The sequence below is a fragment of the Podarcis muralis genome, chromosome 2, assembly GCF_964188315.1.
Source record: "Podarcis muralis chromosome 2, rPodMur119.hap1.1, whole genome shotgun sequence".
In the NCBI taxonomy this organism is placed as follows: domain Eukaryota; kingdom Metazoa; phylum Chordata; class Lepidosauria; order Squamata; family Lacertidae; genus Podarcis; species Podarcis muralis.
The window spans coordinates 98,430,170-98,452,601 of NC_135656.1; the positions used below are offsets into that span (position 1 = coordinate 98,430,170).

Sequence of the window (22,432 nt, forward strand, 5' to 3'; positions counted from 1 at the left end):
AGGTCAAGTTAATCCTGAGGGGGACATAGCAAGTCTGTTAGGGAGGAACTCAAATGCTGAAGTCCCCTCAACATTGTACTAGACGCACTAGCTCAATGGCCTGTGAAAAAGAAGGAGCAGGAAGCTGCTGTCGTTCTTGTGGCTCATTGTGCATCAGATTGCTATGTCCCGTTGCACACCTAGCTTCCGCCAATGCAACTGTTGCGCCGGATTTCATTTTGCATGACCATGATTCTCACTCTTACATTAGTGCAACAGTCCTTGCACTGGAAGTCAAGAGAACACTGTCTCTGGGCCTATGGGTACAAATTCTAGATTTAGAGTATGGCAAAGCTAGACGTGGGCAGGAGAGTCACATAAAGCAAGGGGTCTGTTTTTGCATCAAGAGAGGAACAGAGCACTGCCTCTCCATTCTCCCACCTTAAAGCAATCCCTCACCCCCCCCCCCATTTCAGGCTTCAGATTGGTCCGGTTCTGGAATTGCAGCTAGGACAGTGCCTGAATTTGTGGGGGCATGAGAAGATAACATGTGAGATGCTTGAGTTCCCATCGCCAGCACATCTCATTTGGCATTAAAAGAAGCCAACCCCACACCAAACAGGCCCTGATTTACGTGCCAACCAGGCAGGCTATGGCCAGATCCAGCACCTGGAATCCATGGACAGCTGCTGGGGCCACAGCATTCTGGCAGAGAGCACAGGTGATACCTGTCCCCCAGCTAACCTTTAAGAAAGTAACATCTACACAACTTCATGCACATAACACAGCACTTTCCACAAGACATACCGGGAAGCCCTTACAAGATTTCAAAGGTCCTTAGCCAGGTATTTATAGTGAGAAAGCCTAAAAGCATATTGGGGGAGTGTGGCGTCAATGGAAAACGGTCAGAATGGTATCCAGTCATCCACAGGTCTGCAAGGAAACTATAAACAAAATTCATACTGAAACTGTTTGCTGATCCTATAGGCTTGGGAAACAGCTACAGAATATTCAGCATGTGGTCTGGTTTCAAAATGGCAGGCGTAATGCAAAATGACAGCTAAAAATGTTCCTTTCCCCACTTCTGAGGCCGGAAAATAATGGCGGAGCCTTGAAACAAAATCAGAATGAAAGCTGAGGCTTGAGGTTACATTTAACATAATTTTATTGCCTGAAATGTTGGTGACATTTGATGTTATTTAACAAATGTGAAATGCCTAGTGCTTGTCAGGATGTGGAAAGCAAACAGGTAAAACATTACCTGTAGAATTTTCCTTATATCTTTCCAAGAAACAGAACTAAATACCTTTTTCTTTCAATGAAAGCTGAAAATTCACAGAAGGGGCCCAGAATACCCCTAGGCCATCACTCCACATGTCATGCTGAGCTATGACCCTACACCAGTGTCTATTTACAGAGGATGGTTCTTTCAAGGCAATTATATGCCACACAAGAAAGCACATGAATACTACTGCTAATGATTCCAAGCGCAATTCAGTATATAGTGTCTGAATACATCATCTGGTCATCCAAGCAACTCAGACCCAAGACATATTTACTTTAGTTTTTGAGGTTGTGGAGGAAATCTCAAAAAATGTCATCCACACAGACACACAAAAATTGAAAACTGTTTCTCAGATCAGCTACTTTCAAATGCCTCCAAACACTAGTGGAGTTGCTCCAGTGGAAACGACACAATACTAAGACAAAACAACAACAACAAACCAGCAGAACCAAGTGAACTGATATTAATATGACTATAAACAAGTACAAAGGGATGCGGGTGGCACTGTGGTCTAAACCACTGAGCCTAGGGCTTGCCGATTGGAAGGTCGGCGATTCAAATCCCCGCGACAGGGTGAGCTCCCTGCTCCTGCCAACCTAGCAGTTTGAAAGCCCGCCAAAGTGCAAGTAGATAAATAGGTAGCACTCCGGCGGGAAGGTAAACAGCATTTCCATGCACTGCTCTGGTTTCGCCAAAAGCAGCTTAGTCATGCTGGCCACATGACCCAGAAAAACTGCCAGTAAAGCAAGATGAGCGCCAGTAAAGCAAGATGAGCGCCATAACCCAAGAGTCGTTCATGACTGGACTTAACTGTCAGGGGTCCTTTACCTTTACCTTTAAACAAGTACAAAGGTGGCTGTTTTCAGGGGCAATCCCAATAATTATAAAGTGGGAAGAAGGGAATCGAAGTGGTAATAGCTACAGAGGGCATGTAGCTACCAACAACAAGTAGAACTGCCCAAATAGAGGTGTCACATGTAGTAGGTAACCTGAACGCACTGAAGAAATTGGAAATGAAGCAGACGATGGTGGCAATGGTTTGAAGCAGAAAGGGGGGCCTAGCATTCCTGGATGCAAGACACCATGACAGCTAGATAAGCAGCAGGGTTCAAGAAGTGGAATAAAGGGACGACTTGAGTGCAGGAAACAAAGCACAGACACTGTGATTCTAAACATGTTAATAAGGAAAGAAGGCCTTCTAATTTCAATAAAACATATGTCCACATTAAAGGAGAGCACCACAGGAATGTGGTCTGAGTATACAGAAGCAGCAACAATAAGGATTTGGAATGAAATACTGTAATACCAAGGGGACGCGAGTGGCGCTGTGGTCTAAACCACAGAGCTTAGGGCTTGCCAATCAGAAGGTTGGCGGTTCGAATCCCCGTGACGGGTGAGCTCCCATTGCTCGGTCCCTGCTCCTGCCAACCTCGCAGTTTGAAAGCACATCAAAGTGCAAGTAGATAAATAGGTACCGCTCCGGCGGGAGAGTAAATGGCGTTTCCATGCGCTGCTCTGGTTTGCCAGAAGCGGCTTAGTCATGCTGGCCACATGACCTGGAAGCTGTCTGCGGACAAACACTGGCTCCCTCGGCCTATAGAGCGAGACGAGCACGCAACTCCAGAGTCATCTGCGACTGGACCTAACAGTCAAGGGTACCTTTACCTTTTACTGTAATACCATGGGGAACGGATAGACAGACGAGGGATTTTCTAAAATAGGCTGCCACATATTGTCCTAAACTGTATGGGTAGGTTACCAACTCATTTAAATGGCTACTTCCATGGTTTCACTGCATACCCTGGAAAAAGGCAACCTTTTATTTTTTAATTTATCATAAACAGGCCAATCTATATATATGTATATGTATTTAATGGTGTCTACTTTACTTTGGGCCAATCTAAAAGTGCCAATGTAACTCCTATTCACAATTTGCCATTCACCATGACCACTTTGGACCCTCGCACTGTACACACTCTGGAAAGAAGATTTTTGCCACTCCACCCTTAGCAGCCACTAACCTGAGATTTCTCTCAGACCATTACGTTCCCCCTCCCCGCTCCCTGTCAGACGTGTGGGATGAGCCACTTGTGACATCTTAAAGGAAGTTATTTTAAAGCAGGCTGTTAGAACAAGGCAAGGTGGCTCTTTAAGAATTCAATTAACTTCCAGCTTGTTTTGCAATAAATCGTCCAAGAGCACGTCCTGCCACTCTTCATTCCAGGGATAGTGTCCGGAGACTGCCCAGATGTTTCAGCCTCCGGTTCTCCTCCGTGGAAAGTTTCCGCCTGCAGGCTGCTGCATTTAGACATTCTGTTCTCCTGACTCTACTTCATCTAGAGTGCTGTCAGAGCTGTCATATGAACAGTGAATCATGGGCCCTTATTGAAAACCCTCAAGAGGAGCTCAGGGCAGACAGCTGCACAAACCCGCACCCAAACGCAGTCTCTTCTCGCCGAGGGTTTTACAACTCAACCTCTGGATAATCCCAGAGCTTGACTGACAGGGACTGTTTGTTCAATAACAGAAATTTGTTAAAAACAAATTGGCTGTCTTTCAAACAGACACCCTTTCCTGGGTTCCCTAACCTCACCTTTTTTGTGCTTCCCTTTCTTTCCCCCTCTTCCACGCACAGCAAGATCCATTTTCTTTGCTCTAAACAAACTGGAATTATAAAAGAATGCTGCTGTGCTGCTCGCCTTAATAGATTTGCACATTTTCCCTCCTCCCTCCCTTTCTTCTTTAGCATTTCCCAGGATAACATATAATCCTTTGCACCTGCAAAAGCTCCACAGACTGCAGACTGCCAAGAATCGACCACGTGTCCTTGCTTCCATGACCAGAGATCCTGTGTTTAAAGAGATAGGAGAGGGGAAAGTTATTAAAAATTAGTATATCTGCCCGGTCTTCCTCTTCCTCGTTAACTTGGGGGGGGGGGGTGGAAACAGGAGTTTTAAAGAGCTGTTTGTGGCATTTTCAATTATGTAATAAGTCACATACACATACTGAAGGACCTTATGTGCTCAAAAAAAGTAGATGGTCTGGGAAAGATAAATGGAACAGCCAGAGCGAAGGCATGTTTGCAGAGAGTTAAGTACATATTCATTTCAGCCTGGAGCAATGCAATTTTACAGATACAGCCTGAATCTTTCTTCCTCTTGGGAAGATAAAGCAATGCAAAAAGAACCCTGGAAAAATATCAGGAGTGAGTTCCAATCCATATGTACATGCCAAACAAAAAACATTTCCAAATGGCTTCCCGTTGTGTTACTTCATACCCAGACACAGTGTCCTAAAGCTGCTGAGAAGGGGTAGCAGCAGCAACAGCATTTTGTCACCCACTGCTAAATTGCCCGGTCTTGAAACCAAGGTGAACAACACAGGTACCACTAACAAGAGTGGCCAACACTCCCATTTTACAGATGTAGAAGTATGACTGAGGCAACCCTTTGAGCTTGCAGCTACGTTTTGAACCCAGTTTAGTGGAGCAGAGATGCACATTGCTTTGAGCAGTGGATCTATACTCTACCCCTACTCCCACCCCCCATTTTAGACAGAAACTTCTAATCTGATTGCCGGCTGTGCAGAGTATCAATGGGCTGCCCCTTGTAACAACTGTGAAACAACTTCCCCCTGCTCCCCACGCCCCTGGACGGCTGCGCATAGAAATGATTGTCTGGCCCTTGTGGCAATCATGAAGAACAATGGTTGATTTTTTAAATTGTTTTAAAGGGAAAGGGTGCAGAATCTTTAATCAAGTACAGTGGTACCTCAGGTTAAGTACTTAATTCGTTCCGGAGGTCTGTACTTCACCTGAAACTGTTCTTAACCTGAAGCACCACTTTAGCTAATGGGGCCTCCTGCTGCTGCCGCGCCGCGGGAGCAAGATTTCTGTTCTCATCCTGAAGCAAAGTTCTTAACCTGAAGCACTATTTCTGGGTTAGCAGTGTCTGTAACCTGAAGCGTCTGTAACCTGAAGCGCATGTAACCCGAGGTACCACTGTACTGTGTTAGTTGGAAAAGCAAAGGCATGCTGAAGTAGAGCTTGCTCCGTAGCTGGAAAAACCCCCACAAACACTCATGGATGGAAGCATGCCTCTATCTGGAGTTGGGCTCCAAGTTCCCTGTGCTAAACTGTAAGCACTAGGCTACCCATGACTAAGGTGTATGGCAACTACTTGCAACAAGTCTAAATGGAGAAAAACAAGAGCCATTAATAATGGACTGCTCTACCCTACAGCCAAACTCGGAGCAGTCCAGGGGACGAAGGCCAAAGGAGAATTCAAGTTGTCCAAGAGGAAATAATAAAATCCACTTGCAGCAAGGCCAACTTAATTGTGGTGTGGTCTTCCCCAGGGAAGCAGGGAAAACCCTGTTTTCTGGATCATTTAAAAATAGACCATAGCAGACAGCACTTGAGAACATACCACAGGGAATAATCCTACACTGGAAGAGACTGGACGTGGATGACCTAATAAGTTCCATCCTATCCCTCCTTTTCATAGGGAGGCCCAAAGTGAAATGTGCGAAAGAGAGGAAATGAATGCATCGAGTAACGGGAAGGAGAAGATTATAGAATTATAACTGCATCCCATCCGGCTAAGTCTACGAAAACCCAAAGTAAAATATTTCAATTGCCAACCATTTTTGAGATTCTCTCTCTCTCTAAAAAAAGAAAAGGTTCCTGCTTATGTTCAATGCTCCATATTTTATTGGTTAGATCTGGATGATTTTTTCAATATGGTGCATATTATTATTTTGCTTGTTTTTACCATGTTGCTGTGTTTTCCCGTAAGATGAGGATATAAGCACAGCCTGCTGGATCAAGTCATTCACCCAACTATTCCAACACTCAAGGGTAAGCCACAAGCAGGACCTGAGCACAACAGCATTGCCCCCACTTGCGCCTCCCGCTAACTGGCATTCAGAGGCGTACAGTGGTACCTTGGTTCGCAGACTTAATCCATTCCAGAAGTCCGTTCCAAAACCAAAGCGTTCCAAAACCAAGGCATGCTTTTCCATAGAAAATAATGCAAAACGGATTAATCCGTTCCAGACTTTTAAAAACAACCCCGAAAACAGCAATTTAACATGAATTTTACTATAAAACGAGACTACTGATCCATAAAATGAAAGCAACAAACCATGTACTGCGGTCACACAATCAATCAATCAGTAGCTGAACTGGGTTCCACACAGTCACAAAAACAAAACAAAAAGAGCTGCAAAAACAAAAATGGAAAATGAATAGCAAAAACAGACAGACCTCAGCGTAACACTCAAAACGGAAGTGTGGCACTCAAAACGGAAGCATAGCACTAAAAATGGAAGCGTAGCACTCAAAATGGAAGTGTGGCACTCAAAACGGAAGCATAGCACTAAAAATGGAAGCGTAGCACTCAAAATGGAAGCGTGGCACTCAAATTGGAAGCATAACACTCAAAACAGAGCATGCTTGCCTTCCAAAAAAAGTTCGCAAACCGGAATACTTACTTCCGGGTTTGCAGTGTTTGGGTTCCAAGTTGTTTGAGTACCAAAGCGTTTAAGAATCAAGGTACCACTGTACTGTCTCCAATAGTGGAGGTAGAACACAGATGCTTAGATGCTTTGCTTGGGGAGAAATGCAGGAGAAAAATATCTATTTTTTTCCAGTTTGCACTATTTTCAGCTTCTGGAAGTTAAAAAAAAATATTGCACGTTAAAGCACTGCTTTTACATATAATCCTATTCTGCAAGTAGAAAGCGGAGGTCCCCGTGAGATGTGTTCCCATCTTTATCATCACAAACACACGATAATATATGGAAGTCTCATTTTCTAACTCTGCTAGTGGGAATAAGCATGCTGCAGTTCTGAAAACTAAAGCCATTAATGAAGGTATTCCTGCTGGATAAGAGAACTCTCAGCTACTGCAATTCTCCCCTTCCTACTGCTAGTGGTTTGTGATAGGATGGCATTCCTAAGAAGCTCTGGCCACATACGTATCTTGGCCCAAATGTGGCCCAAGACCAGGCATCCCCAAACTCGGCCCTCCAGATGTTTTGGGACTACAATTCCCATTATCCCTGACCACTGGTCCTGTTAGCTAGGGATGATGGGAGTTGTAGTCCCAAAACATCTGGAGGGCCGAGTTTGGGGATGCCTGCCCAAGACATTCGGTGACTGAAAATCCAGGCAGCACCCTTCCCAATGATTAAAATATAATAATAAACTATATAATAAAAGACAATTAGAACACAGTAAGAGTCTGTTGGATCAGACCAGACCAGATTTGTCTAGCTCAGCATCCTTATTTCATACAGAGGTCAACCAGATTCCAATTCTCTGCCCTTTCATAGTATCCTAAACTCTGCGGCTACTTCACTCTACCAAACAATAGGACAAGCACACCCCTGCTAATAAGAGCTGTTGCTTTGTCTTAAATACATTCTAGTTAATATAACTAGCAGAATGCCAACAGTAAAAACAGCTAATGTCTACTATATTAAACTGGTGATATAAAAATATGTGTCATGGCATTGAGAGATTTGGGTTCAAGACCCCAATCACTCAGTGGGTGCCATTCTTAGGCGGTTCCAATCTCTCAGCCTCAGCACCACATCCATAATAGGAAAGATGCGGAGTCCAACAAGATACACATGCAAGTAAAACGTATCATCTGATCAACTGCAGAGCAATAATGACCTTCTATATGAGGACCTACGCAGTTGCGCAACAGTACAATTACTCTGGCATCCTGAATAAACCCAGGGAACACAAAAGCATTTAGAGGATAAGGGAATTGGCAGTGCATCTCATTACGGAAGTTTCCTTTCTTTGGGTCCAATTAACTCTGAAATTGTAACTGCACTGACAAGGTACCAGTGTGAGTACACAAGCCTTTGGTCATCTTGTTTCTCTCTAATGATTCCCTGTCTGATTGCTCCAGGCATGCGCTATTAAAGACAGCAGGAAATAATTAGCCGTGTTTTTCTTTCAGGGCAATACCCATTCCCACCAGCATTCCCAGTACTGGAAAGCAAAGATGACAAGCGCTGCACTTTTAAAACAGGCTGCGATGCCAAGCCTGTGTCATGTGCATTCTATTAGACCCAAGACTGAATAGAAGACTTTGTTTTCCACTTCAAAGGACCCATCCCAATCTTGCGCTCTTCCCTTATGAATAACAAATTGGAAATAAATCTTCTGGCTGAAACACATGGAAACTCATACAACCCAGGCCCTCCCTGGCTTCCTAGGTCACTTGTATGCTAAGTTGTGTTTGCTTGTTGTTGTTGTTTTAAAAGAAATACCAAAGTGAGACCTTCATATAAGTTCATCTCCATCGTTCAGCCCGGACACTTCCGAGGGTCTTCTGGCAATTCCCTCACTGTGAGAAATGAAGTTACAGGGAACCAGGCAGAGGGCCTTCTCAGCAGTGGCACCCTCCCTGTGCAATGCGTCAGGGAGATAAAGAATTACACAACTTTTAGAAAACATCTGAAACATCTGGGGGGGGGGGAGGGAGTTTGACTTCACCCCAAGGGGAACTCCTCCATTGTCTATCAAGACAGATGGATGCCAACAACAAATGAAATGAGTTTACTTGAACACAATGGAGGCCTAGATCACTATGTTAGCTATCTTAGAGAGCAACTACAGCAACCTAGGTTCTTTTGGGTGACCTGCCCTCCAAATACTAACTCTCCTCTCACCATAGCCTTGTTTACATACACTTTGCCACCCACATGCTAGACGGCAGAATTCCCAATAGAGAGGTGGCAGTGAGCTGTGTCTACTGGCACTGAGTTGTTGTTGTTTAGTCGTTTAGTCGTATCCGACTCTTCGTGACCCCATGGACCAGAGCACGCCAGGCACTCCTGTCTTCCATTGCCTCCCGCAGTTTGGTCAAACTCATGCTGGTAGCTTCGAGAACACTATCCAACCATCTCGTCCTCTGTCGTCCCCTTCTCCTTGTGCCCTCCATCTTTCCCAACATCAGGGTCTTTTCCAGGGAGTCTTCTCTTCTCATGAGGTGGCCAAAGTATTGGAGCCTCAGCTTCACGATCTGTCCTTCCAGTGAGCACTGGCACTGAGTAGCCCCTCCCCAATCTCAAATTCTGCACATGCTCAGAGGCCCTCTCTTCCCTATTTATGAACATATCAAAGGGTTGCGCCGGGCTTTCAATTTCAGCTAGCACTGGGTGATCTACCAGGGATTGTTGAAGTAGGTTAGCCCTACGAATGCAAAAGGCTGGGCTGGATCCCCCCACGAGATCTCCTCCAAGTGTCTGCCTACCATCCTGGATACTGAGAAGCTATTGCATTCACCTCCCTGCCCCTTTTCGCAGTGTGGAAACTGTTTTCTTTTGGATACTTTTGCAAAGAGAAAAACAATACTCTTCATGGAGAATTCCTGCTCAGGAGGAGGAAAGAACTAATCTGCCTGCCTATCCAAACTAGTGTTCTAAGGAAAGAAGCACTCTAGGGAGAGCAACAGGCTTTGGAGCCTAGAATGAATTCAGGACATATTTGGAATGAGGCATGCACAAACTTTCTAGAAATCGGATCACTTCCCATTCTGAAAACAGGGCTCAAACCAGCGAATAAACTTCATGTGCATCCACCCTCTGGGAGCCTGTTTTCAATGTGCTGTCTGTTTCCAAACTCTTGAGCATTTTCAAAGGGTGTTTTAACTCAGCCAGCAAAGCAATTCCTTTCCTTTCGCTGTTCCAAGCGCACATCAGCTTACAGATGGTGCGCAAGAATGTCTTTGACAGTATTCTAAAGCCACTGTGAATAACAGTTATTGTGACACTGATAAAGTAAGGTTTGTTTGCTGAGCAGCTGTGGCTATATTGTTCTTTTTTTCCTGGGGTGGGGGTGGGGCAACCATTCGGCAAATGGAATGCACACTCCCCATTGGCTGGAAGTGACGTCACCTGCCTTGAAAGGCTGCACTAGAAATCTGGTTTCCGTGAAGGAGCACCTCAGCAAATGGCAGACACGTTAGTGTAACCGAACGATTAGTGCTTAATCCCCCAAAGAAGCAGAGTCGTTACACCAAGAAGGAGAAGGGAATGGTAGAACGCTTACTGCACAGCTTGCAAGGAAATGGGTTTAAGGCCCTGTCTGGGTTTCATCTACCCTGGGCTTAAATGCCACTAGGAACAGTAAGAAGAGAAATGAAAAGCTACCTTGGGGGGGGGGGGGAGCTGTGAAAAGGGAAATGGAGGGGGGGGGAGAAGGAAAGAATGTGGGACAAACTTCGCTTGCCCACCCAGTAAAAACTATTTTAAGGCTTTTTAAAATGAATAGCTACATATATAGCCAATAACGTATTTCGCTTTAAAAAGGTGTGTGTGTGTGTGTGTGTGTGTGTGTGTGTGTGTTGGTGTGTTGGACATGCTAAGATTTGAAAAACCAATTAATAAATTAAAACTAACAACAGAATAAAAATACTAATGGGTGCGATACCATTTTAGAGGAATTTGCTTGTGACACAGGAGCATCTGAGAATGGTTTTGCTTAGATTCTCAACATTACACTCTCTAAACTTTAGAATACCTAATTAGGTTAGGACAGCAAAACACGCCGAATCCATTTCTAAGCACCAGACTGCATATGCTCAGACCACTGAGGGGGAAGAAAAAAGCAAAAAAAGAGGCTCCAAGCTGCAGCTGAACCTATTTGGGCTGCATATCAAGAACTGCTGTGCATCCTAATCAAATGCATGTTTATTCCAAAGTACATGCCACTGAATTCAATGCTGCAAGTCAAACAGAATCCGTTCTGGAAGTCCGTTCAACTTCCAAAACATTTGGAAACCAAAGGGCGGCTTCCAATTGGCTGCAGGAAGCCAGGTTGGCGGCATTTGGGAGCCAAATTGTCTAAGTACGAAGGCGTTCAGGATCCAAGATATGACTGTAATGGTGCAGAGATGGAACTGCCTACCTGAAAATGTTTGTGGTCCACTTTTACATTCTGTTAAGTTACAGCACCTATCCGTCCTGTATCTAAAATGGTTCATATAAATGGTTCATATTAAAATCCACTCTTGCCCGATTGTTGACCATGATATCTAGAAATATCTTTTTTTTATAAAATGTCAAGTGTCTGAAACACTTGAAAATTCATCTTCCCTGACAGCAGTAATTTTGCAGCTCAGAAGCCCACTCTACAGATCTTCTTGCCCAAATGGACTATAGTAACAGCCAGGGCTTCAGTGTTAACACCTGCAAGCTAAAATAATATGTGAAATCTTATGCCTCTTCATAGGTCCATGCAGCCATTAGATCAAAATCTCGCAAAAGATTATTTTACTATTCATTTTACAGATTTATAAACTGTCTTGCAATATAAAAAGGTTATCCCAAGCCATCCTTTCAAAGATGATAATAAATATCAGTTAAGACATTTATCAGCATTGAAAAATAGACAATAAAGTACAATAAAAAAGCAGTAAAAGCGCAATAGAATCATTTCAATCTAGCACCCAATTTAAGCATAAGATCTAAACAGAGCACGGAGAACAATATTGTAAAAACCCAACCTTTACTCTAAATTAAAAGCATAGAAATGAAATAGAAATGTTTTCTCTAAATCGGACCAATTGCTTGACCCATAAATTTAATGAATTAAAACATAGGTATATGGTTAAATGGGAAAGGGTTTTACAAAGGGGGTGCCCAGAAATATGGAGTTTCTTACTTGGCTTCAGCTCAGATTTTAAAGTTGCTACGAACGACAGAGAAACCTGTACTAAAATGAAGTTACAGTGGCATTGGTCTCCGTGGATAAGCAAAATGATGGGGTGGGGAATAATAATGGGAAGTGCTGGTTTTGCAAGTAAAGAAAAGGGTGTTTCATGAAAGAAAGACTGCCCCACATAGAATACATTGCAGTAGCCTAGCCTGGATGTAACCAGAATATGAGTAATGGAGGCATGAGCTAACATATCTAGAGAGGGCTGCACCAAGTATATCAGCTTATGGTGATAAAATGCACACCTAGCTACTGTAATCTCTTGAATTTCTATGAATTTGGTCTTCCGGAGGGAGTGCAACCCCATCCAGACCCAGCTAAATACTGGAGCAATTGACACATAGCACCTCTGTCTCATTTGAATGAAGCTTCAGCTTGTTTGTCCTCCTCCACCCCAAAACTGCCTCCAGACACCAGTTCAGGAATTATTACTCAAGTTATCTGAATTTTACTGGCAATAAACTGTTTAGATTACACTCTCTCCGAAACCCCAATTGCCTATTTACTTTGTGAGCTGAATTCCATCAGTGTACTTCATGCCCTATGTTTATAATACATTTCACCTCCAGAGCATCTTGAATGTATCCTAAAGCAGCCTTGTATTCTGAGAATCACTACATCGCACTCCTGTTTTTAAATGTGGTTGGGGCTTTTCTTGGAAAGCACACGGTGGCTCTTTCCCTCCTCCCCTTAATGCTGTCATCTCCTTTGTCCAGAACAAAATTATACCCTGTTTAGCAATTACTGTGTCGGGCTAGTTCTACAGTACACAACTTAAGAGAAAGCTGCCACAACACTATGGTATCACAGCAGACTCCAAATAAGGCAAGTGAAGTTATCCTAAAGGTTGAGACGATTCCCAGATGCCCGGATGACGAAGACACCTTTGCCAAAAAGCACCTCATAAACAAGCCAATTGGTTTCATAAGACCTGATATGTTTGTTAGTAATAGATTCAGAAGTTCCCAAGTAGGTGCACATCTCTCTAAACTGGAAATCTCGGGGTTTTGAAGCTAAGGCCTGGCCTGGTGAGCTACCACAGACTGTGGGTGCTTAAGCCACTGGAGGCCTTGTGAAGCCCACAAGGAATTGAGGATGTGAAAAATCAACCACACTGTTACAGTCATACCTTGGAAGTCGAACAGAATCTGTTCCGGAAGTCCATTCGACTTCCAAAACATTCAGAAACCAAAGCGCGGCTTCTGATTGGCTTCCTACTGCAGCCAATCAGAAGCCGCAGAAGCCCCATTGGACGTTCTGATTCCAAAGAACGTTCGCAAACCGGAACACTCACTTACGGGTTTGCAGCGTTCGGGAGCCAAAACATCCAAGTACCAAAGCATCCAAGTACAAAATCCTTGGATTTCTGAGATAAATACTAGGAGCCTGGTCTCCTTTCTTTGCCTAGCCAAAAGAGAAGGACCTCCAAAGATGAGATTGGGATACTGCCACTCAAGGCATTGGCCTAGCCCAGGCATCCCCAATCTCGGCCTTCCAGATGTTTTGGGACTACAACTCCCAACATCCCTAGCTTACAAGACCAGTGGTCAGGGATGATGGGAATTGTAGTCCCAAAACATCTGGAGGGCTGGGTACAGGGATGCCTGGCCTAGCCTTTTAAACTTCTATGTTTTTCATGATGTGAGGAGGGAAACAGGTCGAAGATGCACCTCTTTGCAAAATATAAATAGAAAACCATCAATCCATCAGCTTTTGTGTGGGCTGCATAATTTGTAGGCCTGACTATTCACAAGTTAGAAGAACGCAGGGACAAAACATGTGAAAAGGGTCCCACATGCCTGGCAGTGCAATCTCCTGCTCTGAGACAACTTTCCTCTACACCCTATTTACCAAAGCATCTTCAGTGGTATTTCAAAATGTGTGGGGAGCCTCCATGAATAACTCCCGCTTCAGACTGGAGGGTAACTGGAAGAGCAACTGAGATGAAGCTACTGAGCTTGTCCACACTCTCCTGTACATTTACACTCAAACTTAATGCAGAATTCCTGAATGGTGCTTATTTCTTATTTTTTTACTGAACACAGATGAGGTAGCTGGGATGCTGAAGCAATGCTTAGGCATGGTAGTGGACTAAATGAGGGTGGATAAACTGAAACTCAATATAGAGAAGACAGAAGTACTGTTATGATTCATCTGTCCAGGTGAGTTCAGCCAGGAGGATGAGTTGCAGTCCTTCAGAAGTCCACAATTTCAGGAGCTCTTTTATCCTTTAACAGTGCTTTGCCAGTTTCACTGGCTCCCATTCTGTTTCCTGGTCCAATTCAAAGTGCTGATTGTGACACTCAAAGCCAGGCTTCCTCAACCTTGGCCCTCCAGACGTTTTGAGACTGCAAATTACCATCATCCCTGACCACTGGTCCTGCTAGCTAGGGATCATGGGAGTTGTAGGCCGAAAACATATGGAGGGCCGAGGTTGAGGAAGCCTGCTCAAAGCTATTCATGTTTGGAGCTAGGATTCTTGAATGATTGCTTGCCTCCACATGCACCCAGATGAGGTGTGGTGGATGGTTGCTGGGGGAAAGGACCTTTTCAATGGGGCTACTGAATGTTCTCTCCAGAGAAGCATGCCTGGAAACTACCCTTGATATAATTTCAGGTCAAGGCAAATACCTTTTTTATATTCTCAGGACTTTAAAATCCATTTAATTCTGACTGTTGTTGTTGTTGTTGTTGTTGTTGTTTTTACATGCATTGTGGATTGATGTATTTTTAATCAATCTGTATTGTAAGCAGTGAGAACATGGCTATTGTTTGACACATTAATATTTAAAATAAATAAAATTATTTAAATGTTTTGAGTTTCTTTATGGCTTTCTGTCAATGTTATACCCAAAGCATTCATAATTCAGGAAGTTACGATCCCTTTTAAGCCAAAACAAAATTCGCAAAGGTGTTTTTGAATGAAAATTCCAGTTATCAAATGTCAAAAAGAGACATTCTCTTTATTTTTCAAAACATCTCAAATTTACTCTTTCACTTACAAAGGCATTCTTTATCAAATAATATTAGAGCTTAGAATAATGCTGTATTTCCTAAAGTTTCTGCCACCATGTCCCATTAGATCAGGGACTGCAAACCTTTTTGGATCGGGGGGGGGGGGGGTTCATTTTGAATTTTCAGGGTGCCAGTCACAAAATGGCTGCCATGGGGGGTGGCATAACACAATAAGGAGAGTACAGTCATGGTGAAACTTTTTCCGCAACTGTTTTTCCATACAAGAAAAGGCTTAACATGCTGAATTTCTGCCTTGGAAATAAGGCCCTAGCAGGAAAAGTGTATTAAAGAGCAAAAGAAAACAGCAGCAGTTTAGAACCCTGGTGTGCAAACAATTCACTTATCAATCGCATCTGTAGCTTCACTCATGAACTAAAAACACTGACAGGCAAAAGCAGCCAGGCTGGCTCACTCCACAGAAATGGCTTAAAGGAGTTCATGCATATTTTGCCTTATAACTTTATTTCTAGAAGGACTATAGGCTTCTTTTTAAAAAATAAAAAATAAAGCTGGGGCCCTTGCCCTGGGGCAGTAATGAAGGCCTTAATGGGCACCATGGCATGGCATGTGTGGGCACTGGACTGGGACTCCTGCACTAAATTACTATGAGAATTGTTTGTGGCATTTTCTTATAATCCATCCATACTGAATATTCAATCAAGAATAATGCAAGCATGATTAGAAACACTATTCTCTTTGAGTTATGTGAAGCTACAGTTTTGGGCTTCTTCCAGCAGGGTAACTTCGAATGGAAAATATATTTCACGTTTCTTTTCATGTCCCTTGAGCAAAAGCCTGGTAGTGGATGAAATTTACTAGCATCTGACAGCAGTTTGGTGGTTTATGTAAAATTATTTTGTGGTCTCAGTCAAGTTCCAAGTGGGCCAGTGGCTTCAGCTCCAAAACCACCAGTACAATTTACGTTAACTATGCCTCAGAAGATAGCGCAATGCCTCATTTAAAAGAGGAACTGGCTTATAAAACCACCCTAAACAAAAAAAATCTCCCCGGGACCACAGATAATAATTGATGACGTGTATTACTACAGGCTGGGCGGTCAGGATTTGCAACCAATTCCTTTCCCTTTGGTTAAAACCCAAATGATATAACACATTAAGCCCAGAATAAACAGCACTGATCATTTAGCTTACACTTAAGACCGTGGGCAGGAGTTACATCCAAGAAGGAGGGGAGGAATAAGGGCTGAAGGAATACAAGTAGAGAAATATTGGCAATTTAATTCAGCTTCAAACATTCTAGGTTGTTTCAAGCACTTACAGGGTGCGCATTCTGAAGCTGCCACAAAGAATTTGGCTCCAATCCTATACAGCCTGCAGGTAACCTGCCACCTTCCTGGTGTTGATGAACTACAAGTTCCATCAGTGCTAGTCAGCTTCCCCCAATGTTCAGAGATAATGGAAGTTTTCCCTCAGAGCTGCCACTGTCATTATCTTTTCTGTCCAGCAACATCTCATCGGGAAGGCCAAAGGTTAGCCACCCTGCTACACAGCCTTGACTGGGAGTATGTCCCACTGAACTCAACGAGAACTGAACTTCTGAGTAGGCAGCACAGGATGGTGGCGCTAGTTTCTTTTATTTCACCCAAACGTCACAAGAAACGATGAGAAACGGTAGTGCAGTATGGTGTCAGTGCAGTATGGTGTCATGTAATTCTGTCATGGGTACAGCCCAGTGTGTTAGAACAGTGACACTTGGAAATAAAATTAAGTGGCATATGATCAACCTCACAAACAGGCTTTCAGGTTTTCCCTGAGATATCTAGCCAAAATTTATGTGCAGCATATTCATAGGTTACATTGATCTCACATTCACCACCTCCCCTTGTTCCTGTACTCATTTTTCAGGGTTAGGCTTTCTTGGTCTTAATCACCATTCGGGCATTGATTTGTCCCCAACTGAATTTTGCATTGCATTTATTTTACCTATTTTTAAAAATGGCAACATTCACATTTATATTTTTCACTTTCAAAACCTTTGTATGAGAGACTTACCTTTAAGGACTCCCACAGAGGAAATTGTACAAGGGAGAAAGGAATCTGGAAATGGAGAGAAAAGGGAAAAAACACCTGTCACACAAGCAAAAATTATGCTGGCATGTTAGGCGGCTTTCTAAATTGGGAAGTTACTGTTCACTTGTTGAACTGTAGCTTATTAAATTTATAAATCCTGGAGGATTAAATTATGCACACGCCTTGTTAGATGGCTGGTTTTGCTACAGAACCTTTGACTCTGTTTAGCACATTCCCTGCCGAGAGGTTAACGTATTGTAATGAGGGTGGGCTCTAAGAGTAATAACTGGCACCATCTTAGTATGGTGAGTTTGAAAGTTTGACTCAACATCTGGGAAAGCCATACAGAGGATGGTTTAGAAGCTATGCACAGAAATCTAGCTCGCCAAAGAACTGCCAGCTCAGCTTTAGAGCTCCGCAGTCACAAAGGCTTAGGTTAAACCAAAGACTTAAAGACACTCTATAAGGGAAACTATATTTATGATATCTGGCTCACCTCAATACTGACCACTGAAAATGGAGTCAGTCCCGAAAGTTATTAATAACTTGGGAACCAAAGTTGTCAGCACTTAAAAATGCAACTCTGGAGGTTAGCCATCTAACGTTTCCATCACTCAGCCACGGCTAGGCACCCAAATACTTGTCTGCCCCTCTTTTCAACTTCTGGTTTCAAAAATATAAATGGTTGAGGTGAAAATTTTCCATTCCTCGTCCAAATATTCAAGGGCTTGACTGACAGTGGTAGAAGCCTTGGGAAGGTTCCAATGACTACCACCACATTATGACTTTCTATAGCCTCTTTTAGATAGACAGTTCTGCGAGCAGACACAACAAATGCTTGGTTGCTCATCACTCCTTGCAGCTCCGCAACCCATGGCCCAACAGCCAGTCTCCAAAAAGAATTCCCTCTGTGCATGAGCAAAGGGCAGCTAAATGCGCATGAAATCCATTCATAAAATCCAAGACCACCACTTTGTGGTGTGGAACAGAGATTGTGTGAAATCACTCTGGGCCAGTGAGGCTGTGATGAGATATCTGGTTTACTGCACATTTAGTCAACCTTTATTTTCTGCTGGAAGATTAAGAAGCTACGGATAAAGACATTAGCTTCTTGCCATTAAATTGTCCCTTCACAAAACAGTATGAAATAATCCCACAAACTTTAGTGAAACTTTCTCTGTCCTATCTTATTATTAATCCTTACAGGCAAATCCTTGTTTGCTGCTTCTACGGGACGCCATCAACATAAAGGTACTTTCGTCTCTGTCCCTCTGAATTCAACAAGGTTTAAGCATTGCCTAACTGTGCGCTGGACTGCAGCCATTGTTATTTTATCATGTGCGTTATTTTATCATGTCCATAATGTGTTTTTCCAAAAACTGGTTTCTACAAAGGTGCTAGAAACTTTAAATGTAAAACATTATTATACTATGACTGTCAACATGACAGGCTTCAGCTCATACAAGTTTACATCATAGATTGTAGCTGTCCTATTAAATCTATACAGACTTACAACAAGGAAGAGTGAAGCTGAGAGCCAGCCATTCATTGTGACATTTAATTTAGCGTTATTCTAAAATGCACTCAAGAGGCCTGGCATGCATTGTTTACGCTTTCTTTCTTTTCTTTTTTATGAAGATGACTAACCCAATACATACATTTTTAACAAAACAGCAAAGAAACAGATGTAACCGCTTAACATTAATCTAATATATTCACTCAAAAAAACCACTTGCATCTGGCTATCTGTCCACATCACCATCTGCATGTGTCTCAATTTCAACTTCCAAAAATGGAAAGCCAGCATAATAAAATGGGAGTTTGTTGTGATACTAGCTCTTATTTTTCATGGCTATGACTCTCTGTCTTAACTACCGTAGGTGAGGAAACAGGCCTTTCTGCAACAAATGAATCTCATGCCTCTAGTGACATTGTGGTACATGTGGTATTGAGGTTTCTCAACTGCAGTTCAGAGAATGAACATAACATTTCTAGTTCTGAAAGCTTGTTGTTTCCTACCAAAATCTTTGCAATATAGCCAGGCAGTGTCCTGAGTAAGGTCACTCAGTGAAATTCTTGGGAGAAAGGGGTGTAGTGATTGATCCAGCTACCAGAGTAAGAACACCCTTTAGTGGCCGGAGAGATGCACTCCATGCCTACTGGTGAGGCAACACTGCTTTGATTCCTTTCCCTCCCATACAAATGCCAGTTCCCAGGCAAAGTTGGGCTCAACACTCAATAACTTGGCCTCAGTCTTTGAGGTAAGACGGTAGCCTTCACTCCTTTCCCCTTGTACACATCCCTGTCTTCTCCACAGTAGCACCTCAGGGGATTCTTGCAATTTGTGCTGCAGCACACTTCACACCAGTTCACCTAAGAAAACTACTCCAGTCCCTGTAGTTACCCAACTGTGTTAGCTGCCCCTTCTTCTGGAGCTACTTTAGAAACTATAAGAGAGCAATTGCAGTGGGATTTTGCAATTACTTATTTTTCACCCCATTTTTCAAGCTGAAAAGTTAGAACTGCCATGACATCAGTAAACAAAACATGGCAGCTCCTCCGGCCAGCAGATCTATTATAATCTAAAAGGCCAAGGAAAGTGGGATGAGGAGGGAGGATGAAAAGAAGCAGACTCAGGCACCAATTCTGAAAGCTGCATGGTGGTTCAAAAATATCCACCTGGAATAGGAGCAATAGAGGGAGAGGAGGAGTTAAGTGGCTTCCCATCTTCTCATCTGCAGCAGCCTGAGGGAATATCTCCTGCTGGGTACAAGCTTACAGAGTGCAGATTTAACCTCCCTATGCTTCTTGTTAAGAACTGAGTCAGTCATGAAGCTTTTCCAGACTGCATATTTCAACACTACCCATGTTTGAACCATCACACCATCTTATGAAGGTCTGGACTATAACCCTTTTCTGGATCACAGAGATGAAGTTGGAAGGGGTACTTTTCCTTTCTCTGATTTTCATAATCTGCAGTTCTCTAGAGAAACCTGCCCACTAAAATAGGAGAAAGCACACTTTTATAGAGTATACGGAGATGCAAGCCAGTTCTGAAAAAGCACTAGCAACTTGTATTTGGTCTATACCATGGGTAGGCAAACTAAGGCCCGGGGGCCGGATTCGGCCCAATCACCTTCTAAATCTGGCCCACAGATTTTCCAGGAATCAGCATGTTTTTACATGAGTAGAATGTGTGCTTTTATTTAAAATGTATCTCTGAGTTATTTGTGGGGCATATGAATTCATTCATATATTTTTTTCAAAATATAATCCGGCCCCCCACAAGGTCTGAGGGACAGTGGACCGGCCCCCTGCTGAAAAAGTTTGCTTACCCGTGGTCTATACTTATAATTTCCCCCAATAAATTCCTACCATGTAGGCGGTAAGGTCTCTATCACTCTACATCCCCCTCCATGTTTTTCAACACCACAAGAGTTAAAGATTATTGTCTGGTTCATCATGTTGCAGCTAATGATTAATAAATGAGTCTACACCACTCCTCTGCCAGGCAAAACTTAGCCTGACAGACACCTGCCACGGGAAATTTGTTATCTAGTCAGGCAGGAAGTGGCAGTGAGAAGAAATCAATGTCACTGCTGTACATTGAGCTGACAAACTGAAATCTCATAGGAAGTTTGTCATCGCAAACAAGGAAGAATTTCCCTTGTGGCATCTCAAAGACCCGCAGTAAAGGTCAAACATGGTTCTTATTTATCAGGGCCATGAAACTCAAGCGCTGAGATTAACTTTCTTCCTGCCCCCAATTTCAGGTGCCAAAGCCCTGTTCACTTTACAGCAAAAGGCGTAATATATTTATGAGGAGATAGAGACTTGCAAAAGGATGCCTTCCCCCTAAACAAGAATTAAGTGGGCCTGAAAAAGCAAATGCAATATTATATTTTATATATAGGGGGTGCCCAGGCTAGGGTAGAAGAACAAGCAGTTTTGCCCTTGCATGGAACCAGAATGAGGTCAAGCCCAATTCCAATATTACACCATCCAAAATGAAAAATTCAACATCCTGAGATTTTTGGCTTACAAATATTTTTAAATATTTCACATTCTAGCCATGTGGGCTTACAACCCAGGCTTGAAAATGTATGGGCAATGAATGCAGGCTGGATTTCAGAGGACTAAGGCAAATGACATCCAAGCCAAGGATAGATCCTTAAACTAGCCCCAGAGCAAAAAGATGCAATATGTTTATATAAATCGCACACTCACACAAGGAAGCTGATTCATACAGAACAAGGTCAATGGTCCATTTAGCTCAGTATTGTCTACAATGGTAGGCAACAGTTCTCTGTGGTTTCAGATGATACATTCCCAGTCTGAAGATGCTTATAAATGAACCAGAGGCCTTTTGCATGCAGAATAGATGCTCTACCAATGAATTGTGACCCATTCCTACTATTCTCGATGTGAAAGAAAAGGATAACGGTAACAAGATTTTTTGAAAACAGCACATGTTTGAAATTGTTTCCTGATGAGTTTACGACAGCTGAGATAAGATTTACTTGTAAACCAAAGGAGGAGAGAGGACACTCAAAAGACAAACTGGAACATACTGAGCAAGGGTCCTTGAAACTAAGACAGGAGATGAGACTGCCTAATGAGGGGACGGATAACTTCTATCCAGAAGAAAAGGCATTAATAAATCAGTTTGGATTGTTGCCTTTCCTTGCCCAATCTGAGATCTTGAGAAGATTGGAGACCCTTAGAAATAAGCTAACAGAGATGAATGCTCAGGAAAAAGTAAGAGAGAAAGAACCGGCAACGGACCAATTAAAGAAAGAGAACCTCTCTGAAAAAGCCAAGACAGACCCCATGAAAGATTACTCTTATAATACCTCTGCAATTGCAGAGATAAACCTGTTAACAACAGATCTAACACAGTGCGCAAGGGATAAACTACCATCTAAGAAGGAAACCATCCTTATGGCAACCATGAAAGACTACCCTTATAATACCTCTGCAGCTGCAGAGATAAACCTGACAGCAACAGATCTAACACAGTGCGTAAGGGACAGCAACAATCTACCATCTAAGAAGGAAACCATCCCTATGACAACCACAACACGCTCTTGGACCAGCATGAGATACCTGGATGAGGATGAACTTGGTATCAGTCAAATAGAACACCTCAAGGTATTCTATTTGCCAAAAAAGGAGTACTGATCACTAATGTTAGCACGCTGCACCCTTCAACTGATTCCATCGAGTACCTGGGCGATAATATATCTATGGACATTGCCAAAATGAATGAAATCCAACCAACAGATAAAAAGATAGGCCCAAAAAATCTTTCAAAGGCAAATTGACTAAGATCAATTTTTGGCAAGACAACGTGCAACCTTGCCTTGCTAACTTGGAATATTG

The 22,432-nt window shown here is 42.9% G+C and overlaps 1 protein-coding gene across 4 annotated transcripts in view; it reads right to left on the minus strand.

Annotated features, from left to right (window-relative positions):
* SLC25A26 (solute carrier family 25 member 26) overlaps window positions 1-22,432 on the minus strand; it is a 128,591-nt gene that overhangs the window by 25,271 nt on the left and 80,888 nt on the right. For 3 of the 4 annotated variants that reach the window (XM_077925060.1, XM_028719455.2, XM_028719457.2), the window contains 2 exons: window positions 17,033-17,077; window positions 4,043-4,112 (listed from right to left, as the gene is read on the minus strand). In XM_077925060.1, the coding sequence (XP_077781186.1) occupies window positions 4,043-4,112; window positions 17,033-17,077 (115 nt within the window). The remainder of the gene's footprint in view (window positions 1-4,042; window positions 4,113-17,032; window positions 17,078-22,432) is intronic. The other variant, XM_028719456.2, reaches the window with a different exon arrangement.